Source organism: Cyrtonyx montezumae, unplaced genomic scaffold (assembly GCF_038088225.1).
Source record: "Cyrtonyx montezumae isolate F1298 unplaced genomic scaffold, pur_monq_1.0 scaffold_2, whole genome shotgun sequence".
In the NCBI taxonomy this organism is placed as follows: Eukaryota; Metazoa; Chordata; class Aves; order Galliformes; family Odontophoridae; genus Cyrtonyx; species Cyrtonyx montezumae.
Genome location: NW_027071936.1, coordinates 40,140,638 through 40,167,902, shown reverse-complemented (window position 1 = coordinate 40,167,902; position 27,265 = coordinate 40,140,638). Strand labels below are relative to the sequence as shown.

At 35.6% G+C, this 27,265-nt stretch overlaps 1 protein-coding gene across 4 annotated transcripts in view; it reads left to right on the top strand.

The window, feature by feature from the left end:
- Positions 1–27,265, top strand: part of FAT1 (FAT atypical cadherin 1) — a 98,743-nt gene that overhangs the window by 54,989 nt on the left and 16,489 nt on the right. For all 4 annotated transcript variants that reach the window (XM_065736940.1, XM_065736937.1, XM_065736939.1 and 1 more), the window contains exons 5-17: positions 170–499; positions 1,025–1,235; positions 5,329–5,468; positions 12,821–13,096; positions 13,297–13,507; positions 14,683–18,750; positions 19,301–19,497; positions 20,765–20,918; positions 22,242–22,475; positions 23,768–24,157; positions 25,473–25,687; positions 26,093–26,230; positions 27,013–27,156. In XM_065736940.1, coding sequence (XP_065593012.1) covers positions 170–499; positions 1,025–1,235; positions 5,329–5,468; positions 12,821–13,096; positions 13,297–13,507; positions 14,683–18,750; positions 19,301–19,497; positions 20,765–20,918; positions 22,242–22,475; positions 23,768–24,157; positions 25,473–25,687; positions 26,093–26,230; positions 27,013–27,156 — 6,708 coding nt within the window. The remainder of the gene's footprint in view (positions 1–169; positions 500–1,024; positions 1,236–5,328; positions 5,469–12,820; positions 13,097–13,296; positions 13,508–14,682; positions 18,751–19,300; positions 19,498–20,764; positions 20,919–22,241; positions 22,476–23,767; positions 24,158–25,472; positions 25,688–26,092; positions 26,231–27,012; positions 27,157–27,265) is intronic.

Below are 27,265 nucleotides of genomic sequence, written 5' to 3'. Positions count from 1 at the left end.
TGTAGTTCTTTCCTAACTATTTAACATATTCAATAGTCTTTAAGTAACTGAATTTAGAGGATTACTCTAGAAATGTAGGGAAATGTGATTTAAAAAGAGCATTATTAGAAAGACTGCAGTTGAATTGAGCACTAATCCTATGTGTTGGTTTTTTTTTTAATAAAACTAGGTGACAGTAACGGACAATGGTATTCCTGCCAAATCAACAATTGCACGGGTGATTGTGAAGGTTTTAGATGAGAATGACAATAAGCCTCAGTTCTTGCAAAAGTTCTACAAAATCAGGCTTCCAGAGCGCAGTAAGCCAGAACGAGAGAGGACTGCTAGGAGAGAGCCGATCTACCGAGTTATTGCAGCAGATAAGGATGAAGGCCCCAATGCAGAGATCTCTTATAGCATTGAAGATGGTGATGAACATGGCAAATTCTTTATTGAACCAAAAACTGGAGTGGTTTCATCGAAGAAATTTTCTGCTGCAAGGGAATATGACATTCTTTCAGTGAGTCAAAATCTCATACATCATTTATATATGAAGTGTTCTTTTATCTGTATTCCCAACACTTTTTGTTCAGTAGCTGGCAGATGAGAGACTGCAGTATCTGAATGAAGGAAGTAAGCATCAACAGATCCAGAAGTATTGGTTTTTTTGGGTTGGTTTTTTTTTTTTTAAAGAACAATTTCAGATGATTGTATTAAAGACAATCAAGAAGCTGCTGCTGTTTTCCAGAACTTGACAGATAATGAATAGGTTGAGGGAGCATAAACAATCATATTGACTCTCTTTCAGGAAGAAAGTGAAGTTAAAGTGAGTTTATGGTAGTGTTTTAAGCTACTATCAGGTTCTACATGCTTTTTCTCTTTTTACTCCCCAGATAATGAGGGGCAAGCAGCACTTCAAGAAACACTTAGCCCTTTTGGATATCTCTCACAAAAACAAATGTGTCTGGAGCTTATTTTTATTTTTGTGTGTGTGTCATAATGATTTATATGATCCTGTAGCCTAAAAGGTGTGTTTGTTTCACAGATTAAAGCTGTAGATAATGGTCGACCACAGAAATCATCAACTACTCGGCTTCACATAGAATGGATTCCAAAGCCCATCCCACCCACAGAGCCCATTTATTTTGAGGAAGAATTTTTTTCTTTTACTGTGATGGAAAGTGACCCAGTTGCTCACATGATTGGCGTAATAGCTGTTGAACCTCTTGGAATACCACTTTGGTTTGACATAACAGGTAAGGCTGCCTTAAGGGCTTTGTATTAGAAACAAATGCATGGGATTCTGAGGTGCCAGAAGGTTCATTGTAGCTTGATTTCTTAACAACTCTAATAAGAATTTGGGCATTGTTCAGCTGTTAATCTCTTTTTTTTTTCCCTTAGCATTTATTATCTTTAAATCAAAATGACTATTTTTATCCATGTTACTATATATAAAAAATAAAATTACACTGCAGAGTATTTTCAGTGTTGCAGTTTTGGAAATGATTTATAAATACTGTCAGTGAATTTAAAGCAACTCAATTTCATAAGTTATGGGATAGAGAAAGAAATAAAATGCCAGTTTTCTGCAAATATGGATAGAACATCAAGAGACATACTGTTCGCACTGACTTCTTTTGGGCTGCTCCTCAGTCTGCTTGCCTTGATTCAGTAATAAAAGGAAAGCTTGTCTGTTCCTAACAGCAACAGACTTCATCCTGTACTTATTCCTACAGTTGTAACACATCTTAACCTCTACCACTGGAAGTGGTGTTTTGGTCAGTAACATGACTCTACGTAGGTGCTGTGATCATAAAACGAATAGTAATTTTTTATATTTAGACTTTTCACTAGACCTCTGAGCTCCAAGAATACAATGTTCACTGTATAGTTGATACTATAAACAAGTTCTGACCTGTGTTGCATTTCAAATCCAAGTCAAACAGCAGTGCTTAGTATCAAGAGAGAGACTGCGGTAAACTGTTTCTGGTCTTAAGTTAGCCATATGAAACTGACATCTTCAGTTGTAAGGGACCTTTTCACATTAGTTACCATTGAAAATTTTATTCATGATTAAGGTGTGATGTTGTTGAGGATGTTGAGGAGAACTTCTTTTAAAAACTATTTCTTATGAGTCTAATGATTTTAAAGGTCTGCTTTATTGGTACATATATTCTAGAGGGTTGCTGAGAACAGCAACAGTTAAAATCGAAGTTTGTAAAACTGATACATGAAACTGGAATATGCAAATACTAAAAAGCTACTTGAGGATGTTCTCAGAAAACTTTCAAGCTCTTCTGAGAACAGACGCCATTTTTCCCTGAATGCATGCTTCGTGAATGAACAGCATGTGGCATGATTGATATCACTGCCAATGTATAAATATTTACATAGAGTTTTCGTATGGTTCTTTTTAATATATTCTTGGGGAAAAAAAAAAACAACATGTTTCTGTCCAAATTGATCTTATCCCAGTAAAAAGAGTTTGAGTTTAAACAAAATGTGGGGACAGAGATCTGTAAAATTGTATTAAAAGAGCAAGAAGCTAGAGACACTTCCTTGCATTCTCACAGGGGCAAAGCTATTTTTATTAGAGATATATTGGGACTGAGATTACACTTCTACTGTTCTCCCAAATGTACATGCACATGGACATAGGAGCAGAAAAGGAGAAAATACAAAAATAGCTTAAGTTAGCAAAGATGAAGTATGAGAAGGTTGTTTGTGCACCATTTCAAGCAAGGCCATGCAGTAAAACAAAAAAACATATGTAAACCAGAAAGAGACCACTAAAGGAAAGGTTAAGGAAGGGATGTTGTCAGAAAAAGGGGAGTAGTTCACAGGGATGAGAGAGGATGTTTACTCATAGAAGAGGTCTTTTCTTTTTGGTCTAAGTACAGAGTTTAGAACCTTGGTAGTAGAACTTGTTAACTAGATTGAACAATAGAAAAATACATCCCCATTTTAGTTCGTTTCAACTGCTGTGCACTCTTGAGTAGCGTGTACATTTGAAAAGAATTCTGATGATAGTTTTATTTTGATTTGCTGCTGCAAAGCATGCAGCACACTTTGAACATTTAAAGTATTTTTATTTTATGCTTAATGCAGAAAACAGATGCTATTTTTAAAAAGACAACTACAGAAAACTCCAAGGGGAAAGAACATGACTTGTCCACAGACTGTAACATGAACCATTTTATTTTGACTGCTTTCTTGATGAAAGTATTTTGAAAAGTTTGATATCTAATCACGTTGTCAGCTTATCAGCTAATCGGTAGTCACCGTACTGCCCTCTTTTACTGTTTCTAATAGCATGAATTAATTTGATTGACAGCTTTCCTTTGTGTTCTGTGCTTGCTTTCCATGCTTTCTTTCTTTTTGGCTGAGCCAGGAGACAAGCTTGCTAGTGAAGTATTTTACATCTTTCAGATGGCTTGTGACGTGAACTGTACAGCAGAAGGTATCTGCTGAGATCACATAATTTATTACCAGATTATGAGATCTGAAACGAAAGTGTACATTTATAAACTATTTATTTTATTAACCCTTCGGAAATCAAAGTGCTCACAGTTGCATTTGTGACAGGTTTGTTTTTGTTTTGTTTTGTCATCATTACATTTACATGGCATCAATTCAGAACTTCAGGTTTTGGCTTTGTCCAAAACTGTTGCTGTTACACTTTCAGTGTACCAGACACAGAAGTTCAGGTTGAGTTCTGCTTCACTGGATGAATAGATACCATCACTGCTATAAGAAAATTAGGGAAGGTCTTTATGATTTCCTTGAAAAGGAAAGAAGGAAAAGATGATTACAGAGCTTGTTATTGCATCAAGGAAATTAGATGAAAATGTTCATTCACCCTGCTTTTCCATTAAAATGGCAGTGACTCCACTGAGACATTAAGTTCTCCTCTCCTTGCCATTTGAGAAAATAGTATCGCATGCCAACTATATGAGTTAGAGACTCGCTTTCTGAAGTTGACATCTCAAAGACAAATAAAAAGTTTCACATAAACCTGCTCCAAGCAAAGCTGCTGCTTTTCATGCTGTTCAAATCATATCCATTCACATGTTTTGGAAACTGCTGTTGGGCTAGGAAGAGGAAATGGCTTTTGACGACATTTTATTTTTGTCCTTACCTCTTAACTATCTCAAATTCAGTGAAGCAGAATCCAGCCCATCTTTACTAAACTGATATGTCTGTCATGAAGTTGAACTTCCTGAAAGTGAATGGGGCCCATTTCAGTATTTCCTGTTCTGACTTGTATAAATTTCCCACCTTGGAATTTTACCCTCACTTCTTGCCTTGGCTTTTTCTAAAGACATTCAGTGATTTACAAAACACAGCATGTAAGAACTCATAAAAATTATAACAAGTAGTGCATGCAGATTATATCTGAATGCGATCCTTATGCAGTTTAATTAGAAAAAGACATGTACACAATCAGGAGGAGTTGGTCTGCCATATCTAGCATTGGTTTGACCAAAATAAATATTGATTCCTCCATTTTAGACAGTTTATTGAGAGGTCTAAAGCAATTCCAGTTAAATGGTAGTATCTATCATTGTCAGCAATATTTGGACTTAGTGGATGTTGTATGCTCACAACAGCATGCTCAGAGAGGTATGATGATCAATTAAATGTTTAAATGACCAAGTGTAGCTATTGATCTACACAGTTATTTAACTATATTTCAAAGAGTAATTTGAAAGTTTTGCAGGGGAATATAGCTTGTTTCAGAAAAGAAGATAGGCATATTTAATCACTGATTATTTAAACATCTGAGATCACACAAGTAGAGGTCGGATAATGAATTCTTCAGATACTCTCCTTTGACATGAGTATCCTTTGGAGGTATTAGAGACTTTTCACCTTGACTATATTCATATACCAGTATAGTAATTTATACTCTGGTTCAAGAGACATAAATTTGACAGCATTTCTGATTTGGAGTTTTTGTTTATTTTAATACAGAGTATGTTTTTCTCTGTTTATCCTGAATGTCAGCCCATAAAATAAGATTTCACCTACTAATTATCAGTTTCCCACTATTTGTTATCATAAAATTCTGATTAGAAAAAAAAGAGAGAATCTTGTCAATTAATCTGCCTACTAACTGTTCATAAGCCAGACAAATCAGCTTCATCCAAAACAGTTTTAAATATCTGTAAGTAGCAGCATATTGTATTACTAGAAAAAAATGATGGTTTAAAATAAGTGTGTATATAAGTATATATGTATATAATTCCACCTTCATTAAACATCTGAAGACAGAACATAACCATATATGAAACAGTAGAATAATTCTGTGTTTTATGAACCTCTCCTTCTCCTAATATCCTGAACAAGGTGGCAACTATGACAGTCGATTTGATGTGGACAAGGGTACTGGAACTGTCATTGTCGCTAGACCTCTTGATGCAGAACAGAAATCAAATTACAACTTGACAGTGGAAGCAACAGATGGAACCAGATCTATCAGCACTCAGGTAATGGACTTTCTAAAGAAGTGTTAATAAAAGGAGCGATTTGTAGCTGCATTGAGGGGAGAAGTTACCTTTAATCTTTATTTTATTTTTTACATCCTGGACAGTGAACATGCTTTATATAAATTAGGGAGTTTTTGTAAAACAGAGCTGGATTCTGATATCCATAGAGTCGTGGTATAGTCCAAGTAGAAGGTGCATTAGTTGGCTGTAGTCTGAGTCAGCAGACTATTATTAGCTAAATAAATTTACCTACATTAGCTAAATAAATAACTACTCCCTTCCATGCATGTTTTACTCGAAAGAAAAGGATTAATAATTCTTATCTGAATTACCACTTTTTATCTCATTCCCTCCTAATCAGTATATTATGTGATTACTTAGCTTGGATTTTGAAAGACCACTGGAAGATTTTCTGATTTTTTTTTCCTAAGATCTGTGGATAACAAATCATACTATATCCAACTACTGTATTATGAAACTGAATTGTTATTTGTTCCTTCTGCATGATGTGCTTAATAAGGTTTAAAAAACAGCATCTTTGTGTATCATCTGGAGTAACACTTTCAATGGAAGTAGAGATTGCTGCTTTCTGGAGAGTGTTCAGCAATCCCTGACAAGACAAATGTCTTTAAATCACTTCCCTGCTAAGGTCCCATAGTGGTGACAATTGTTTGCAGTTGGACTGATAGGAAGTTCTGTAAGGCATAAGCCTCTTCTAACCTAATTGAAATATCTCTAAGTGAATTGAGATTAATATCCTGTTTTTCCCATGTAGTTTCTTCCTCCAGCCCAAAATCTGAATATAATTAGTTTATCAGAGATCGATGTGAATATTGCTATGAGCATAGAGTACTCTTTATTTCAGAAGGAAAGGAGTGGATTTATTTACTGAATTATAACTGTTGCAGTTGGATGATGATATTATCCACGTGTGTGTAATTGACTTACCCATCTGTTATGGACCTAAGAGCAATCTATACATTGCTGCTTTTATGTTCACAGAAAATGTATTTAATTTTTTTTTGTTCAACTTTTCTACAGTGTATGTTCTTTGGTTGTTTCACCTATATGTTGTATGTCATCTTCCTTCTTTCAGCCAGAGCAAAAATACTCCTTGTGAACATTAAGGATTTAAAACAGTCTTTTTATTGAGATCACCTCATTGATAGGTCAAATAGACAAAATGCTGTAGTTGAAGTTTGCAGGAATAGCAATTTCCTTTGAGATCTTTTCTTTTAATGGTGATGACTGTGAGTGATATTCCATGCATCTCTCAATACTACAGTAAGCCCCCCAGCAGAACATGAGTCAGAATTCACTGCTGTCCTAACCCTGGAGCCATTGCTGACGATGCTGATAGCCACCAAAAAAGGTTTGGAGAATCCTGCTGTAAATTTATTTCCTAGTTGGAGTCAAAATTTTGAGCGGATTCACTTCTACCAAATCCAAAATGCTGGAAAGGTGGTATGACTTAGTGTGAAAAAAAATAGAAGAATCCTAAATCCAGCTAAAAGAGAATTTAATTTGCCAGGCAAGTCAGAAGACAACTGGAAGATTTTATTTTGTTGGGTTTGTTTGTTTGTTTGTTTTTCAGGAATTCAATCAAAACGCCACCATGCAGTGTGTTAGGGTAACCTGGGGGCTAGTAAATGGTGCGTGGTCTCAGTTGACTGCAGATATTTTACCTGGTGCTGCTGCTTTTATGCAGTTGAATTGACACTGACATTCTGAGCTGTCACATTTAAGCCATAATCTGTTTCATCTGCTGGAAGAACTCAGAATTGTGAGGTTGTGAAAATACTTTAAGCTTTACCCCTTCTCTCTTCCCCTCGATCATGTGATTCATTCAGTTTTTCTCAGAATTACACAGTGAGGCTTTTGTCCAAATTCTTTTAATGAATTTGTTGTTAAAGCATTTCATAAAGTTGGGTGAACATTTATAAACATTTATCACAACAGTCCTCTGCAGAAGAATTGGAATGGTAGTCTTGAAATTATAGTCCTTTATTTCTGTGATTGCTTTTTAGTATGACTTTCTTTCATGTCTTCACTTTTCCTCTCTCAGCTAGAGCTGGCAAGAATAGAGCTTGTGGTTTCTGTTACAAGAACACAGAGACTTCCTTCTCAATATCCTCTTTTTTCCCCTGCCTGTTGGATAAGCACAAGTTAGCTGTTGCTGTTTGAGTCTCATGTTACTGTGGTATTTAGATTGGGAAGTGTGGATTAGTTCAAACTCTGGAACTGTTGGTGCATGTACAGGCTCCTGGCTTTAACTGTTTCACTTATCTCCCTTGTAACTCATTGCCCACCCAAATGGATTCATCTGCTAAGACAGCTCTCAGGACTAGAGTTAAGAAGATAAATTTCTGGAATGAGGCTTACCTTCAGGGCAATTATAAATGTTGATATGAAATCAAAGTTGAAGGAGTTTATGTCTATGAGTGTGTATGTTCCATTACTCGGTGTACTCGCTGCTGAAATAATTGTGATTAAAGCTGGTATGATGACGCTGTATAGAATCCTTCTAAGAGCTGATAAACAGTAATGAAAGACAGGCACAGTAACTGAATACCAAGCACACACATTTGGATCAGCAGTATGAAATATGCAGCTTTTAACTTGCAAAGTAGTTGTAAACATTTGAAATACAGTACACAATTGAACAGGCCTTGATTAACAGCAGATTAAGTCATTTTGTATTTTGACTTAAAAACCCTGATGACATTTTCAAAATGTTGAGGAAGGGGACAAGAAATGAAAAACATCAGTATCATTGTGAGGAAGTTGTGTATAGAATGGACTTCAAGCTAGAAGGCTTTTGCTGGCCTTGGGCCTCTGACATCTTTAGAGTATTTGACTCTTTGAAGGCTTCAGTTAAATAGGTTTTTTGAAAAGTACTGCAGCAGTAGGCGTGGAGACTTATTAGAATTTTGTATGCATCTAAATGCCAAATGCGTGATGCAAAAAAAGGACAAGCAAATTCCATGCCTACAGCAGTGGTATTTGTCTGACAAATGATGTTAGATTAGGAAGGAATATAATTTGAAAAACAAATCAATGTACTTATGTTTTCAGATTATAATGTTTTGGTCTGAAGTAGAAAAGGCTATTCACGGGATATGAGAAGCAATATATGAGCTATTGAGTTGCTTTTTGAAAGTAAATAACACATCCTGTTTTGAGCTATGCTACTTCCAGACTTCTCTGTCTATCAGTTCTTTTCATTAGAAGTAACATTTAAAATGGTGTAAAGCTAATGGCAGCATTTTGCCTACTGCTGTGCTATTACAGCATATTTAATCTTGCTTTATGTAAAATTTACGTGGATGTTATGCTCTGGGGTTGATATGTCTTCATTGACTAAACATGCTTTTTGGCCTGTGATCCCCACACTGCTCCACAGAGACATTTTGGGAACAGAATTTATATTGTTTATCTAGTATATGTACAGCATTTATATGATCTCTGAATGACATAACATTTTGCTTCTGAACTTTAATATAAGCATACCAAAGTTAACTATAATGCCATTATGAATGAAGAGAGGAAAAGATTTAAATCTCAACAAGGAATCAAAAGATGAAAAATTAGATTAGAACAAAGGAACATCACTGTTAACTATTACACACTGAGTGTGTTTAATCAGCGGCATGTCACTTCTCTGTTGCACACTAATAATCTGTGCATTCCTATGCAAGTTTAGATTTCGCCAATCATATAGTCAATACACTTTATGTTCAGCCCCTAGGTAATTCTGGTCTACCTTGTTCTGTTTCCATATGACCAGACTGTATTAGTCTCTGTGAGATCTGCTCATAGGCTTGCACACTTTCAAGCTTCTTCACTTCCACACTGTTTCATTTCAGCAATCACATTGTGATCTGTTAATGTCATACTTTTCTATTCTGTGCCTCTTGATATTAAACTTCTTTATTAAGAGAAAATATTCATATAATTCATTTGAATTTAATCTTATAATAATTTCATTGAAATTTTACATTCCTGTCTTTTATTATACATTTTACTTTAGAGTAGCACAAGCTCTTCAAGTAGTTACTTTGTTCTCAAGCACACAAACCCCATCACTTGCTGTATGTGCCTTTAACAACTGTGTTCAGTTTTACTTCTGTCTTCTGTTGTCTTTTATTTAACATGAAGACCTCACCAGTTTATGTGACAATTTGGCCCCATCACATTTAATAGAAAATGCACGTGTAGCAGCTGTCACTTAGCATCAGCAAAAAAATCTCAGTCTTGAAAGCAAGGTTTCCTTGTCTGGTTGTATAATTGTTTAGGATGGAAGATATCCTGTAGCTCATCTAATTCAGATTCTGGTGGCTCAGAGCAGAGAAAACTGCAAAGATGCATCAAGTTCAGGAATTCATTCAGTTCTGTGCACCTGAGATGGCAGGGCTTCTCTCTCTTCTTCGGATGTGCATTTATAGCAGTGTTTGGCAACACAGTTTTTGAAAAGAAGGGTTCTTATGTCTAATTGTTATTTCTCTTGTTGGAGCTTGTGATTGTTTCATCTTGTTCTTTCCCTGCACACCTCTAGATTTTAGTGGCTTTCCACTGGTTCCATTTCAGTCTCAAGATCTCTTGCTCTGCTGAGCTTCAGATGGTAGTGGATCTATAAAATCACAGGCAAGTTAAAGGCGTGATCACCTTAGTAAAGCAGCCCAGCATGCAGTTAACCTTCACAGAATCACAGAATTGTAGGGGTTGGAAGGGACCTCTAGAGATCATTGAGTCCAACCCCCCTGCCAAAGCAGCTCCCTAGCCCAGGTTGCACAGGTAGGTGTCTAGGCGGGTCTTGAACGTATCCAGAGAAGGAGACTCCACCACCTCCCTGGGCAGACTGTGCCAGTGCTCCATCACCCTCACTGTGAAGAAGTTCCCATACACATTTGTACAGAACTATGCATCAGTTTGTGGTTATTTCCCCTCATCCTATTGCCATACACTACTGAGAAGAATCTGGCCTTCTCCCTTTGCCTCCCACTCCTTAAATACTTATAGACATGGATCAGATCCTTTCTGAGTCTTCTTTTTTTCAAGGCTGAACACACCCAGGCCTATCATGAGCCTTTCCTCATGATAAAGGGCGTGGAACACCTCTTATCTTTGTGGCCCTCTGTTGGACTCTTTCCAGGAGATCCCTGTATTTTTTGTACCAGGGAGCCCAGAACTGCACACAATGCTCCAGGTGAGGCTTCACCAGGGCAGAGTAGAGGGGGAGGATCCACCTCCTTTGACTTGCTGGCCATGCTCTTTTTAACGTATCACACTTGCTCTGATTCCTTTCTGCTCAGCTCTCCGGCCTGCTCTGGTCTCGCTGAATGGCAGCACAGCCTTCTGGCATGTCAGCCATTCCTCCCAGTTTTGTATCATCAGCAAACTTGCTGAAGGTGGACACTATCCCCTCATCAAGGTCATTGATGAAGATGCTGAACATGTTGAGTTGCACTCCCTCTCATCTCCAAGTTCAGTCTAAGTTTCTGTATTTTTTCATTTGAGAGAAATAGACACAAACTTCAATAGTTATTTTGATTTAAATTAATCAAATTTTATTCTTTATCTTTTTACTTACGTTTGTCCAAGTTTGAACACCTGAAGTAGGTATGGAGTAAAAGAAAACTTTTGAGGTACATTCATGTTGAGAACATATAATCTTTGGATGAATTGTGTTGTAAGCAGGCTTTTAAGTTTTCATTTATACAACATATATCAATTTAGTTTAAATTGTATTAAAAAGTGGATTTTCTGCTTTTTAATTTGTTAACTATCCTTACTCAGTTTCATTTTTAATTTTCCTGAGCATGTAAATATTCAAACTGCTATGTAAGTGAGCGTGTTGGATAATCCAGTATTTTATTTCAGTTCTTCTTCCAGGATGTATAAAAATGTATTGTATTTGTTTATCTCTAATAAGATGATCTAAAAAGGCATATTTAAGGTCATGTGCTTTTCATTCTTGCTGTTCATTTTCCAGTTGATTTTGTTACTGAATGTATTTAAAGCTTTAACCTAAAAACCATCTTGGGTCACCTACTACTAATTTTCTCTCTACTGAAATTCTGTATTTGTTCTAACTTTTTATTTTCCATCTCTAAGTGGTTTCTAATCAATGACAAAAAAGTCCTTTGTTTCCATAGCAACCTCTTGCAAGGGATTCTATCATAGTGCCAGAGAATTAGTTGTTTTTCTATTTATTCTGTTTCATGAGAATTCTGGTAGATTTTCCTTATTAATGGCAGTGACAGTTTGTCGTATTGGTCTGTTTCAAACAGTATAAAACTATATATATGAATATTTCCCCAAATGTAATATATATTGGATTTATAATTTGTTGATCTGAAACACCAAAGACTACATGTAGTAAAAAAATCACAGGGCTGTGCTTACATCTGCAGATGCCAGTATGCACACACAGGCCCCCTCTACTATCTCACAGAGGAGCTCAATGTTATTAATAGTGCATGTTAAACAGGAGTATTGCCATCTTTTTTTATATTATTACTATTTTTCCTGTAATTCAGCACGAGTGGCTCCATCTTGTCCTGCTGAATAGTTTTCATCTAGCAGCTTATTCCATTTTTTTCCAATGTCTACCTTTTTTATTTTATTTTGTGCCAGGTCACTCTTTTTCTTTGTGAAAGAAACTGAGGCAAAATTGTATTTTAGCATGAGCTTCTTAGTTGTTTCTTATATTTCCTGGTGGTCTCGTTTACACATAGGTTGTTTTATTGTTTCAAATAAACTTGAAACTTCTTACTCCTTGCATAGCATTTCATTCCATATCCGGCTTCTAATACTTAACATTCCATACTTGCCCTCTTCACCTGTGTTCCTATATTACATTTTATATGTTTGTCTATTCTTTTTTATCTGAGTGAGATTCACCATGAAAATACTCTGCCCGATGACAGTTATTTCAGCAAGTAGAGTGGGTAACATTCCAGTTTGGGGGAATATCTTTGTATTTTACACTACAGATTTATCCAAAAGTTCTGCACCCATTTTTTCGTGTTCCCACATTCTGACTTCAGTTCATCAGGCTGCATTGTGGAGCCTCCAGAGTTTGGTGCAGCACTTCAGTGCAGCAGTCCTTCTGCTGTTACTTAGAATATAAGTCCTCTAATGTTCTTGGAAGCTATTTTAGACTTTGAGGAAGATGAGGCAGATTCGGATTTAGTGAGTTCCATAACTCTTCTCTGTACCTCTCTCTCCTGGAGAAAAAAAAAAAAAGTGTTGAAATTATGTGCGTATTATGATCTGATTTTTAATGATACTCTTTTTCATTCCTGTTTACTAATTACTAAGGCTTTCCCCTCCTTATTGTGTGATTTCAGGTGTACATCAAAGTTATAGACACAAATAATCACAGGCCTCAATTTTCTGCTTCAAAATATGAAGTTGTTATACCTGAAGACACCATACCAGAGACAGAAATTTTGCAAGTTAGTGCTACAGACAGAGATGAGAAGAATAAACTGATATATACCCTGCAAGGCAGCACTGATCCCATCAGCCTTAAAAAATTTCGTCTGGACCCTGGAACTGGATCTCTTTATACCACAGAAAAACTAGATCATGAGACCATGAACCAGCATATTCTCACAGTAATGGTAAATAAGCACAATATTTGTTCTGTGTTCTATAACAAGCATTTTTTAAAAAAAATGTCTTTTAATTTTCCCCGTAATGCAAACATTTTTTTGTATATTTAATTTGTATTTAGTCCTTGACTGGTAAAGATTGAACCTTGAATAATCATTAATATTTGGTGAACTTCTGAATTATCAGTGATAATTGCTAACTGTTTTAGGTTCGAGATCAAGATGTTCCTGTAAAGCGTAACTACGCTAGGATCATCATTAATGTTAGCGACACAAATGACCACGCACCGTGGTTCACCAGCTCTTCCTATGAAGGCCGTGTGTATGAGTCAGCAGCTGTTGGATCAGCAGTACTTCAGGTTACAGCATTAGATAAGGACAAAGGAAAAAATGCAGAAATTGTGTATTCTATTGAATCAGGTATGTTGACATTCTTATATCTTTAATTTCTTTTTAAAATGATATTTGATCATGCTTTGTTTCATCTGTAGGCATGTAAAAAACAGCTGTGAAAGTACACATTCTATTTTGTGTCATGTATTTAAAGATATAGCCTGAGAACGTTAAAAGAAAACTACAATGATAAGTATTCATCTTCTTCTCTTAGTTATTCATGTCTCCCTCCTGATGGGAAAGATACCTTTAAATTCTGCAAGAGTATGTGTTAAAATAAAATACTGCAAGAAAAAGATTCTGTATGTGTGCTGTCTAAAATGAAGTTACATACTGTTCTCCTTTTCTTCTAGCTTTTTGTAGGAGTAGATTTAAGACATTCTTAGGTTTGTTTTATAGGAAAGTGACCAACTGTGAGGCTGAAGCATTGTAACTGATGTTCTCAGCATATGGATAGAACATTCCTCAAATGCTTGTAATGGCTGCCTAGATTTGTAATGGGATATTCTAAGAATACCACTGTGTCTAGAGCCTCCACTTCAAAAAAAAAAAAAAAAAAAGAAAGAAAAACAAAAACAACAAAAAAACAGTCTCTTGCCTACTTGTATGCATAACTCAGAAGTTCTTAATTTATTTTTTTTTCCGTGCTGAGATCATGGCTCTAGTAATATATATTTATAAGGAACTACAGTGCTAATCTTACTGTATTTAGTACATGAGCTGAATACATTGTGCAGTAGAATTCAGCTGTATAGTTGGAAAAATGAAGAAATGGTTAATAAGTGTCATCTGGTAATAGGTATTTTTTTTCCTAATAATTAATCTCAGGGAATAACATACCTATGTATTAACATGAAGTTAGAAGAAATGCTGATTTTGGTCCAGTTCAGAAAGATTCATTCTGAAGCGGTAATTTAAACAATACTCACATAAACAACTGAGATTCTTAAGTGTCATTATAACACTTTTTTTTTTTCAGAACTATCTAGTTATTCTAGATCCTGAAATGTAACATGAGCTCTGCTAATGTTAACTTCTGAACAACTCTTACAGAATATTTTTCCAGAGAGGCTACAAATGTTTGTTAAACAAAATTAAGAAACTTCAACATTCTCTGTTTTCTCTCTACTTAGTCTTTTTTAGTACATGGCAAGTAAACAAACATTCTTTAATTTTCTTAATTACTTCATTTTTCTTCTCAGGGAATATTGGAAATTCCTTCGTGATAGATCCTGTCTTGGGTATGATTAAAATTGCAAAGGAATTAGATCACAGTAACCAGGAAGAATACAGCTTGATAGTAAAAGCTACAGACAAAGGAGATCCTCCAATGAATGAAGTGACCTCTGTGCATATATTTGTTACGGTGTCTGATAATGCCTCACCAAAGTTTACAGCCAAAGAATATTCTACAGAAATCAGCGAAAGTGCTAGCATTGGCAGTTTTGTTGGAATGGTTACAGCATACAGTTTGTCTTCTGTAGTTTATGAAATAAAAGACGGTAATATAGGAGATGTCTTTGCTATCAACCCAAACTCGGGTGTCATTGTTTCACAGAAGGTACTTGATTTTGAAACTTTGCCTGTTTACACGCTAACTGTGCAGGGAACAAACATGGCTGGTTTGTCCACTAATGCAACAGTTTGGGTACATCTTCAGGATGAGAATGACAATATACCAATTTTTATGCAGTCTGAATATACAGGACTCATCAGTGAATCAGCTTCAATTAACAGTGTGGTTCTGACTGACAAGAATGTCCCATTAGTAATTCAAGCTACAGATGCTGATAAAGAATCAAATGCTTTGCTTGTTTATCAAATTGTTGAACCATCTGTCCGCAAGTATTTTGCCATTGATTCTAGCACTGGTGCCATTCGGACGCTAATGAGTCTGGACTATGAGGAGACAAATATTTTCCACTTTTCTGTCCAAGTACATGATATGGGCATTCCACGTTTATATGCAGAATATGCAGCCAATGTTACTATTTATGTAGTTGACATCAATGATTGTCCTCCTGTGTTTTCAAGAGAGCTGTATGATACAACCATTTTGGTTCCAACTTATAAAGGTGTGAAAGTAATCAACATAAATGCCACTGATGCCGATTCAGGCATTTTTTCACAACTAATTTATTCCATTATTGAAGGCAACATTGGAGAAAAATTTTCAATAAACCCCAAGACTGGAGATATAACAGTACAAAATACGACTCAGTTACGAAGTAGATATGAATTAACAGTGAGAGCATCTGATGGCAGATTTGCAACCACTACATCTGTAAAAATTAATGTGAAAGAAAGCAAAGCAAGCCAACTGAAATTTACACAGAGTTCCTACTCTGCAGTAGTGCAGGAGAATTCCACTGAGGCAAAAAGAATAGCTGTGGTTACTGCTATAGGGAATCAATTAAATGAGCCTTTGTTTTATCATATTCTAAACCCAGATAGCAGATTTAAAATAAGCCCAACTTCAGGAGTCCTTTCAACAACAGGAATACCATTTGATCGTGAACAGCAAGAATCATTTGATGTGGTCGTAGAAGTAACAGAGGAACATAAACCATCAGTTGTTGCACATATTGTAGTTAAAGTCACAGTGGAAGATATAAATGACAATGTTCCATTTTTTGTCAATCTTCCATATTACGCTGCAGTTAAAGTAGATTCTGAAGTAGGCTATGTTATTCGACGTATCACTGCTGTAGATAAAGATACAGGCAGAAATGGAGAAGTGCATTACTATCTTAAAGAGCATCATGAACATTTCCAAATTGATCCCTCTGGTGAAATCTCTCTGAAGAAGAAGTTTCAACCTGACACAGTAAATAAGGAGTACCTGGTTACAGTAGTGGCAAAAGATGGAGGAGAACCTGCTTTTTCTGCTGAAGTTGTAGTCCCAATTACAGTTATGAATAAAGCTATGCCAGTTTTTGAAAAGCCTTTCTATAGTGCAGAGATACCTGAAAACATTCAGCTCCATAGTCCTGTAGTACATGTACAAGCAAACAGCCCAGAAGGACTTAAAGTGTTTTACAGCATCACAGATGGAGATCCTTTCAATCAGTTCATGATCAACTTCAACACTGGAGTGATAAATGTTGTTGCCCCTCTTGACTTTGAGTCTCATCCAGCCTACAAACTGAATATTCGAGCAACAGACTCTCTAACTGGAGCACACGCTGATGTGTTTGTAGACATAATAGTGGAAGATATCAATGATAATCCTCCGGTGTTCACAGAGCAGTCTTACACTGTAACTCTTTCTGAGGCATCAGTCATTGGAACATCTGTTCTACAAGTGAGCGCTACAGATGCTGATTCTGGAACAAACAGGGGAATTTCCTATTATTTGGTTGAGGATGATACTGAAAGTCATGACTATTTCAACGTAGACAGCAGCACTGGACTCATTCTCACAACGAGAACTTTGGACTATGAAAAAATTCAGCAACACAAATTATTAATAAGGGCCATAGATGGTGGTATGCTGCCCTTGAGCAGTGACACTATTATAACTGTCGATGTGACTGATCTAAATGACAACCCCCCTGTTTTTAACCAATTGGTTTATGAAGCTAAAATTAGTGAACTGGCTCCCCGTGGACATTTTGTGACCTGTGTGCAAGCCTCAGATGCAGACAGTTCAGATGCTGACAAATTGGAGTACTCCATTCTGACAGGCAATGACCAAAAGAATTTTGTAATTAATAGTAAAACTGGCATTATCACCATCTCAAACCTACGCAGGCAGGTACTGAAGTCACATTACATTCTTAATGTGTCTGTTTCTGATGGAGTTTTCAGGAGCTCAGCCCAAGTTCATATAACAGTAACCAGCGCCAATATGCACAGCCCTGTTTTCAGCCAGAACGAATATGAGGTTGAACTAGCTGAAAATGCTCCTTTGCATACCTTAGTGACTGTAGTTAGAGCAAGAGATGAAGATTCTGGTACTTATGGCCATATCACTTACCACATTGTAAATGACTTTGCCAAAGATAGATTTTACGTAAATGAGAGAGGGCAGATATTTACCTCTGAAAAGCTTGACCGTGAAACGCAAGCAGAAAAAGTAATTGCCATTAGTTTAATGGCCAAAGATTCAGGAGGAAAAGTTGCTTTCTGTACAGTTAATGTAATACTTACTGATGACAATGATAATGCTCCGCAATTTCGAGCAACAGAGTATGTAGTAAATATTGGATCTGATGTTCCACGGGGAACTTCTGTCATTAAAGTCTGGGCATCTGATGCTGATGAAGGTACAAATGCAGACATCACGTATACTATTGAAGCAGAGTCTGAAAATGTTAAAGAGAATTTAGAAATTGATTCTTTGTCTGGTATAATTACAACAAAAGAAAGCTTAATTGGTTTAGAAAATGAGTTTCTAACCTTTTTTGTTAGAGCTGTTGATGGTGGATCCCCTCAGAAGGAATCAGTTGTTCCCGTTTACACTAGAATACTCCCATCAGATGTGTCTCTTCCAAAATTTTCAGAACCGTTTTACTCTTACGTGGTTTCAGAGGACATTCCAGTTGGAACTGAGATAGATGTTATCAAAGCAGAGCATAATAAGACTTTGGTGTATAGTCTGATTAAAGGGAACACTCCTGAAAGCAATAGAGATAATTTTTTTGTGATTGATCGACAGACTGGAAAGCTGAAACTTGAAAAGAATCTCGATCATGAAACAACTAAATGGTACCAGTTCTCAGTGCTAGCACAGTATACAAATGAAAATTATAATGTTATTTCCTCAGTAGAGGTAAGCATTCAAGTAAAAGATGCAAATGATAACAAACCAGTTTTGGAATCCAATCCGTATGAAGCATTCATTGTAGAAAACATGCCAGCTGGAACAAGAGTGATCCAAGTAAAAGGAACCGACTTAGATTCAGGACTTAATGGGCAGGTCACTTACAGCTTAGATCCTTCTCAAGAACTAGACGTTATAGAGTCTTTTGCCATAAACATGGAAACTGGCTGGATTACCACTCTCAAAGAACTTGACCATGAGATGCGAGACAAATACAGAATTACAGTGGTTGCATCTGATCGGGGTGACAAAATTCAGCTGTCTTCTTTGGCTGTGGTTGAAGTTACCGTTACAGATGTGAATGACAATCCTCCACGCTTTACTGCTGAGATATATAAAGGAACAGTCAGTGAGGATGACCCTCCTGGTGGAATAATTGCCATCTTAAGTACAACTGATGCTGATACAAAAGAAGCCAATAGACAAGTCTCTTACTACATTACAGGTAACTCTTTGAGTAATGTCAGAAAAAAAATCATTTGAGGAATGATGTGTACTATAACTTAATCCTAATTTTTGAAACATTTGAAACTGCAAAGAAAGAATGTGTATGACTTAAAATCAAATATAAAGGGGGATGACTAGGGGGAAAAAGATGAGTTTTTTGTTTAGTTCACATGTATCATGTTTTATAAAGAAATATGTATTTGCACTGAAGTCAGTGTTGCAGTTAAAAAAGGAACCAAAGAAAAACAAAATAATAGTGTTGTTTTCCAGTGGAGTATTCTAATCTTTTTCTTTAAGTGTCTTACAACATTGTCTATTATGCTAAAGGAATTTGTGCATTGATTTTTATAGATTCTATTGGCAGCAAGTTAAATATTGTATTTATTTACCTACTATTTCTGTCTGAAAAATGAAACTTTCAAATATACCCACTGAAAGTGGCTGCTCTTTTGCATTTAATTTTTTATTTTCTTTTTAGATGTAATTGATAGAGTAATAGTAACATTCTCCCTCTTGTTTTAAATTAAAGTTTTACTTTCATATTTTAGGAGGTGATCTCTTGGGACAGTTCGCTGTTGAAAATATACAGAATGAATGGAAAGTTTACGTCAAAAAGCCCCTGGACAGGGAAGAAAAGGACCATTACCTTCTAAATATTACAGCTACTGATGGCACGTTTGCTACTAGAGCTGTGGTGGAGGTTAAAGTCCTTGATGCTAATGACAATAGCCCTGTATGTGAAAAGGTAGGCATATTCTTCATGTCTAGCTGTTTCTGTAGATAAAATGTTAACTCACTTTCTCTGAAATTACTTCTTAGGAGACAGACAAATGGATATTCCTTTAATGTTGGTAACAGAGCTCTGGACTGCTATGAATTCTGTCAAAGCAATTGGGCAAGTTTTTTTAAAATAAGTAAATAATCCAAAGACAATTCATTGATATAATTTTAACACTAGCTGGATGTATTAGGATAACTTTAGGTCACTTATTTGTGTTAACGCATACTTTCCCCAAAGGAATAGTTTCAGGTAGCTCCTGTTACATTTTGTGTGCTGTGTTTTCCTGAATGAAGCAAAGTCTGAAAAAAGTCTGAAGAGCATTTATGTATTTGTGAAAAAGTGTTGAAAAGCCTGGAATGTCCAAAAATCAAAAATCTGTAATTCCCCAAAATGTTTTCTTTTTTACTAAGCCAACTTTATCATATATGATAGTCTGCAAAAACAGATATGAAATATAACAAATGGGGAAAAAAAAAGAAAAAAAAGGAAGGGGGAAGCAGAAGCCTATAATAAGAAAAATCTGGATTTTCATAGCCCTCTTTTTATTTTAGCAATGGGCAGAAAGGCAAAATGTTTTTATGTTTTGGGAAGGATCAAATATACAGTGACTGATTATTTTTATTAGTCTTTGTTTATGTTGATCACTTGTGTACAAAAGTGTAGGTAACTACAATTTAGTAAGTCAGTGTTTTTAGATTTATTCCTTCGATACTACTGATGTTATCTGTACATCTCCGTCTTTCTATATGAGTTATATAGTGCTATAAATGAGCTATGCGAGTGCTTAGTGCCTTTTAAACTGGAAGCTTCTATTTCATGAACTGCTACATAGAAGACAGGCATTGGTGTCTTCTGGATTGAGTCCAACCTAGACATGATTTACCAGAAGACAAAAAAAGGACATTGCCAAAAATTCAGAACTCCTAACTTGGGAATGCATTTAATTACCAGCTAATTAGTTACAAGTGTTCAGAGTTCTCAGCTTTGTTAACACTCAAAGAGTCCCTATGGTTTCAGTAATAATTACCTTTGAATAATGTAATAAATGTCAAGTAATTAATTGGAAAATCTAAGTTCTTATAATTTTCAGTATTTCATCCTCTGATTCATGTCACATGTTCCCCGATGCTAAAATAATATTTTGTCATCTGCCATTCTCTCTTTGCATCCCCTTTCCAAGCCTATTTACTCTGTGTGTTAAGTCTTTGAATGAAATTCAAAACTTTTTCAGGCTTTATATACTGATACTGTTCCTGAGGATGCCCTTCCTGGCAAACTGATAATGCAGGTATCTGCTACGGATGCAGATATTCGTTCCAATGCAGAAATTACATATACATTACATGGCCCTGGAGCAGAGAAGTTCAGACTCACTCCAGACACAGGTAACAGCTTTATAAACAAAAGCATAATCGTGACTTATTTTTACAAAATGTTTTATGACTACATTAAGACACACATAAGTGTCAGTATTTGAAGCTTTCCATTAAGAGTTCATATACTGTATGAATTTGTAGTACGCAAGTAATATTGTTCAGATAAAAAAATAAAATTGTTTAGAAGTTGTGGAAAAGGCAAGTATTTAATACATGAAAAACTGAAGTAAATAGGACAACTGACAGAGGCTTCATGCAGAATTGTGATAAATACATGCCATTAATTTTGTACTATTTATATTGTATTAGCAGTAATCACAGTTGATAAACTGAAAATAAGATAATCTTCATTCAGATTCTCCCTGCCAACATTTGGTTTGGCATGTTAAATGGGCTGAGGTTAGAATAAGCAGCATGTTTCCTTTCCACAGTAAATGCCAAAATTGGCTCTAGTTTCTTTTTGGAATCGTTATGTAATAAAGATAAGCTTTTATCTTCCCTGACTTTGTTTGGTTTTCATGGTATTCACTTCTTTTGAATTATTATGTAGTTCAGTGCAAAAACTGTGCACTGCAGGACTAGTTAACAATATAGAAAAAAATCAACAAGATAGATAAAAAGATATAGTAGAAATACAGAGAAGGAAATAAGAACATTCTAGTGACAAAATAAATGAGAAGGATCTTACTTCAAGGAGATTGACTTTGAACATCACCCATGTGCTGTGTTAACAGGTTGTTACATAAATTCAGAACTGTTGAGGCTAGCATACTCGTAAACAATATTTCAGAATGTTTTTTGAATCAGTCAAAAGGAGACTTTTGAACTACTTTTGACTTTTTTGAACTACACTTTGTTCCTGTTATGTTTACTGTCACTTTGGAAGGAAAGTATGTGTTAGACTTCTGGAGATTTGTGTCTAGTAGCTAGTTAGGTTATATTTGATGGTGTAAATAGCTCTGTTTATCACAGAATGTTAGATGAGAGTCAAGTCCTTTGCTGTGGACAGAACACAGCTAGGATAACAGTACATGGACTTTACCATATTTGAATTTTCTTTATGTGATAACACATTATTTTCTGAATGCATGTACATTGTCTCTACACTGTTAGGTACTCTTACTTTAGCTAATTTCTCCTTCAGAAGGACTGGAAAAAAAAGAAGTGTTACAGTATTTAATCTATCAAAGCAGAAGAGTCAGGTCACTGATGAAGTTATCCTAAAAAAAAAAAATGGTTTTTTGCTGAGTATAAAGGTATTAGAAAATAATGTGTTAGGAATGCATAATTCTTGCAACTTGCATGAAGTTGTATTTGTTATTCTGTTTATAGGTGAACTGAAAACATTAATGCCACTGGACCGGGAGCAGCAAGCAGTTTATTACCTTCTAGTGAAAGCCACAGATGGAGGAGGAAGATTCTGCCAGGCTAATATTATTCTGACTCTGGAAGACGTGAATGATAATGCCCCAGAGTTTACAGTGGATCCTTACTCCATTACAGTATTTGAAAACACAGAGCCTAAAACACTTTTGACGAGAGTGCAGGCAACGGATGCAGATGCAGGTATGCGTTCTTTGGCAAAAACTTTTGCCATGGTCTCAAATTAACAGCAGTGTTTATTTAATCTTATCCTGAAGTGTGTTAACTCTTTCAGGGGAACTCACCGATGTTCAGTGCCTCTCAGGAATAGACTCCTGAAAGATATTTTTAGATTTGCTAAATTACGTATCTCCCAACTTTTGGGTGTTGAGTAGCTTGGAAAAAATGTCTTTTCTCTCTCCCCTCAAAAAAGAAGAGAGGAAAGAGAGAAAATAGGATATTTGTAGCATGATAAGCTGTTACGATTGCTTACGTTCTTTTACTCCTGATGTAAGAGTGTAAGCCCTGTATTTTTGTATAAATATTTATTCAAAGATTTTGAATGTGCATTCCTCAGGTTAGCCATCGATGATCATACTGTAAAGAGAACACTGGTCATTTATAGATTTATGTGTGGACTAGATAGAAGACCCCTTTCAACTGAAATACTCCATTCCAAAGCGTATGCTACCCTATTAAGATTTTGTTGTCTCTGTAGTTACTGTTTAGTTATAAGTATTTAAGTGAACATGAGCTGAAAATGGCATCAGAAAGAGTATGTTCTTAGGCTTTGTTATTGTAAGGAAGAATAAAGCGGTGTAGTCTTTATTTATTTATTATTTCCGTATATCAATTAATCAAGTAATAGATGCCTCGCTTCTGTGGAACAACAAACTTTCTTTGTACTATGATAAAGCTAGATTGTTCAACTAGAAGGTAATACGCAGATGTTTTCACATTTTCTTCATCTTTGAGACACAGGAGCAAAATACTTGTCTCAAAAGCGAACTTTTTGATTGCTCTCCTTTACAAAAATGTTGCCGGGAGTTATATTCCTGTCAATTTTGGGTTGTGGTTCTTAAATGAACTTACTGGAACTGAGTCTGCTTATTTGATACAGCCAAACTCTTACATATCCTCCCATTTTATTTTTAAGCCTGCTAAGCAGATGTTGTTGTTCTAAAGTTATAATCAGATTTGTATTACAAATCATTTCATATTAGCTAGTACTGTGACTAAAGCATAACCACGCTTCATGCTTTCTTATCTGGCAGAAAATTGATGCAGTGAAGGCCTTATTTAACTTCTTAAATTAATTACATATTTTTGGAAACCATTCTGTCCTTGACAGGAGCCATTGTCTTATGCTGAAATTTACTGTAGCATGAGTGATAGTATTTAACATGCGTATTTTATTTCTATAGCTATCTGTTCTGTTATTTTGTTGGTGTACTTTGTCTGCTGCTTCATATTGTGCAACTGTTTTCAAAATACAGGGATGAACCGTAAAATCCACTATTCACTGGTGAACTCTGCAGAGGGCCAGTTCTCTATTGATGAATTCTCTGGAATCATCCAGTTAGAAAAGCCTTTGGATCGGGAGTTGCAAGCTGTGTACACACTGACTTTGAGGGCTACAGATGGAGGTTTACCTAGAAGACTGTCTTCCACAAGTAATCTTATAGTTTCCATTTTGGATATAAATGATAATCCACCTGTATTTGAGTACAGGGAGTATAGCACAAGTGTGTCAGAAGACACAGTGGTTGGAACTGAAGTTCTCCAGATCCATGCTGCAAGCAGAGATATTGAAGCCAATGCTGAAATTACATACTCCATAGTCAGTGGGAATGAACATGGAAAATTCAGTATTGATTCAACAACAGGTAAGAATGCAACTGGTCTCGCAGTAATGCTTGTTCAGTCTTATCCTGAAATGATATTTTAGTCTAAACAAGAATAATGCCGTATTATGTTCTGCAGTAATTCAACCAAATATGTTGTATGATTTATGTGCATTACGCTCACTGTAAAGCCGTGCTACTGTTTGCTCACTCATCTCAACAGGATGCTTATTAAATGAGAATAGTTTATATATCACTACTATTTATTATTTATTTTAGTTATATTCACATAGATGGCAAAAGTAAAGGTTGCCTAGCTGAAATGTTTCTCACCCAGAGGGGAAGAAATGGTTCTGTCATTACAGAAGCCTAACAGTCTTTTCACAAAAGTCATGTAATCAGAACAAGCATCCAGACTTGGTAAAAGAAAGATCAGAAATGAAATTGACAGGGAAAAGTATTCATTGGCCCATGAAGACAGACATTCCAGAGGAGCTTGATGTGTCATTAAAAAAGGTTGGAGTATTCTATTCAAGTATATATCCAGGATGACAATGGAGATTTCAGGCTTACTTGTTAGTCAGATTTACTCTCTGGAAGCACTTAGGTTCTTTGGAAAAATTTACCCTACTAATGACAATACTTTGTTAAAAATTCATGTAAACCTCAACTATAGCTTTGTTTTCTTCTATAGTTATTTTTCTAGAATTCATTTATGTTGAGGTTTTTTGTTTGTTTGTTTAATTTTGTTTTTAAATAAAATCTCTACCTGAAAGTTAATAATAGTTAATTATGCCAGTGTGACTGAAATTATAATTCTTCCTACTGCTTTTTCCAGCACGCACACTGTACTGTACTGTAGAAGTAATTTGTCGGTTTAACTTCTTCAAAGTTTTGAAATGGTTAAGAAAATTCCAGAGAAACACTCTTATAGCAGCAAATTTACACGTATATTAGTGACTGAACTATTTTAACTATTTGATTAAGAACTTGCACTTCAAGTCAGATATTTCTATTGATAATAAGTCATGGGCAGACACCACTCTTACTTCCTCTGTGTTGTCCTCTCCATGTCTGAAATTAATATTGGTGCACGGAAAGTCAGGCTAAAGGTAGTTTTGTATTTTTGGTTAATTTTAATTAAAAATTAAGGTGATTTTAAAGTGGAAGTCTTTGATAGTAGTGACAACAGCTGACCTTTTATGTGTAAAGTCTGATTATTTTACTGTGTATCTCCAGCTTTACAGTGACAAATCAAACCGTGAAGAAGCTAAGTATTTATCAGAACAAAATCAGAAGTAGCAATGTATTATACTACAGTAACAGTGAGTTTCTGTGTTGTTATTTCCTCCAATAGGAGCCATTTTTATCATTGACAGCTTGGATTATGAAAGTTCTCATGAGTATTACTTGACAGTGGAAGCCACAGACGGAGGCACACCTTCATTAAGTGATGTCGTAACAGTGAATGTTAATATAACAGATATCAATGACAATACTCCAGTGTTTAGCCAAGACACATACACTGCAGTAATCAGTGAGGATGCTGTGCTTGAACAGTCAGTCATTACAGTATGTATTGTCACTTTTTCCTTGAAAAATATGTTAAAACAATCATGCTTTCAGTCTCAAAGGAGCAAATAATGATTAGAAGATGGATGTAAATTAATAGAGAATGTTGCCATTGAATAAATTGAAATTAATTTCGAAAAAGTTTTGGAGCCAGGGACTGGCTATGGGAAAGTAGATAATATTTATATTTTGTTCTCCTTGTGAAAACAGTACTAATTCTCTAATTTTCTTTAAAAATTTAAATTATGTTGGCATGTTCTGAATGTTAGGATGTTTCTCCTAAGAAGTGTGCAACATCGTTAAAAATTAGATGAAAACAATTATATTCATTTACAAGATGAGTTTGTTTGAATGATGATAGAGTCTGTGTAGACCTGTTTTAAATGAGATTCTAATTTCCCTTAGGTTATGGCAGATGATGCCGATGGACCTTCAAACAACCACATTCACTACACAATTATAGATGGCAATCAGGGAAATCCTTTTACAATTGACCCTACAGGGGGTGAAATAAAAGTCACTAAACTTCTAGACCGAGAAAAGGTAAGTTTTCTATACTTTTTTTGAGCAGTTGGGATTATTTTAGATGTTTATTTTTGATGGCTACAATTTTGGGATTTTATTTCTAAATTGCCACTTTAAATGTTCCAAAATTAACATGTATGTCACTCCAAAAGTAATGCCTCCCATTTATTTTCACGAAAACTATAACAGATACAAACAGCACAATAACACTGTTTGGTAGTGGAAAGTCTCATCTGCAGAACACTGTTATTCAACTTGATCACCACCACTAGCTATGCATTTTTGGAAGTGATGAACAAACACTGTTAAGCTGTGCTCATAAAAATTTGCACCAGCTCACTGTGCTCACATCCACCATTTGGTCTCCATAAACATCCAGGAAGCACTGATGAGTGTCAGTGTGTGCTATTTTTTCCTCATGGAGGAATTCAAGTACATGTTTGCTTCATATGTACTTTGATTACTTGTTGCCTAACAACAAAATTTAAGGGAATATTGTTGGGAAAGTTCAACTTCTACTACTGTGTCACCAGCATCTGCCTCTGAAATTGGGGGCCAGTATAATAAGATAGGAATTAGTATTTTTTGAGCAGACCTTGTACAACAGTGACAACTGTGAACACATCTATTAATGTTAGTACCTTTTGGGACAGGGTAAGGGGCATCTGTGGGGAGAGAAAAAGGATTAAAGATAAAAAGACAAGCTTTACTGCAGGTTTTCACTAAAATATTTCTTCTAAGATGAATTTATTCTTCTTTGTTCTTCAGTGAATGTGTGACTTTTTTTTTTCTTTTAAAAGATTTCAGGATATACATTGACAGTTCAAGCTTCAGATAATGGAAACCCACCTAGACATAACACTACCACCGTTAATATTGATGTTTCTGATGTAAATGACAATCCTCCAGTATTCTCAAAAGGAAACTATAGCATTATCATCCAGGTAAACCAGATGTATGCAGTAAAGCTGTAGTAATCAAATCAATAATATTATTTGAATGTTAATTTGTTACTTGAAAAAATTTTGCAGGATATGATAAACCTAATGGTTC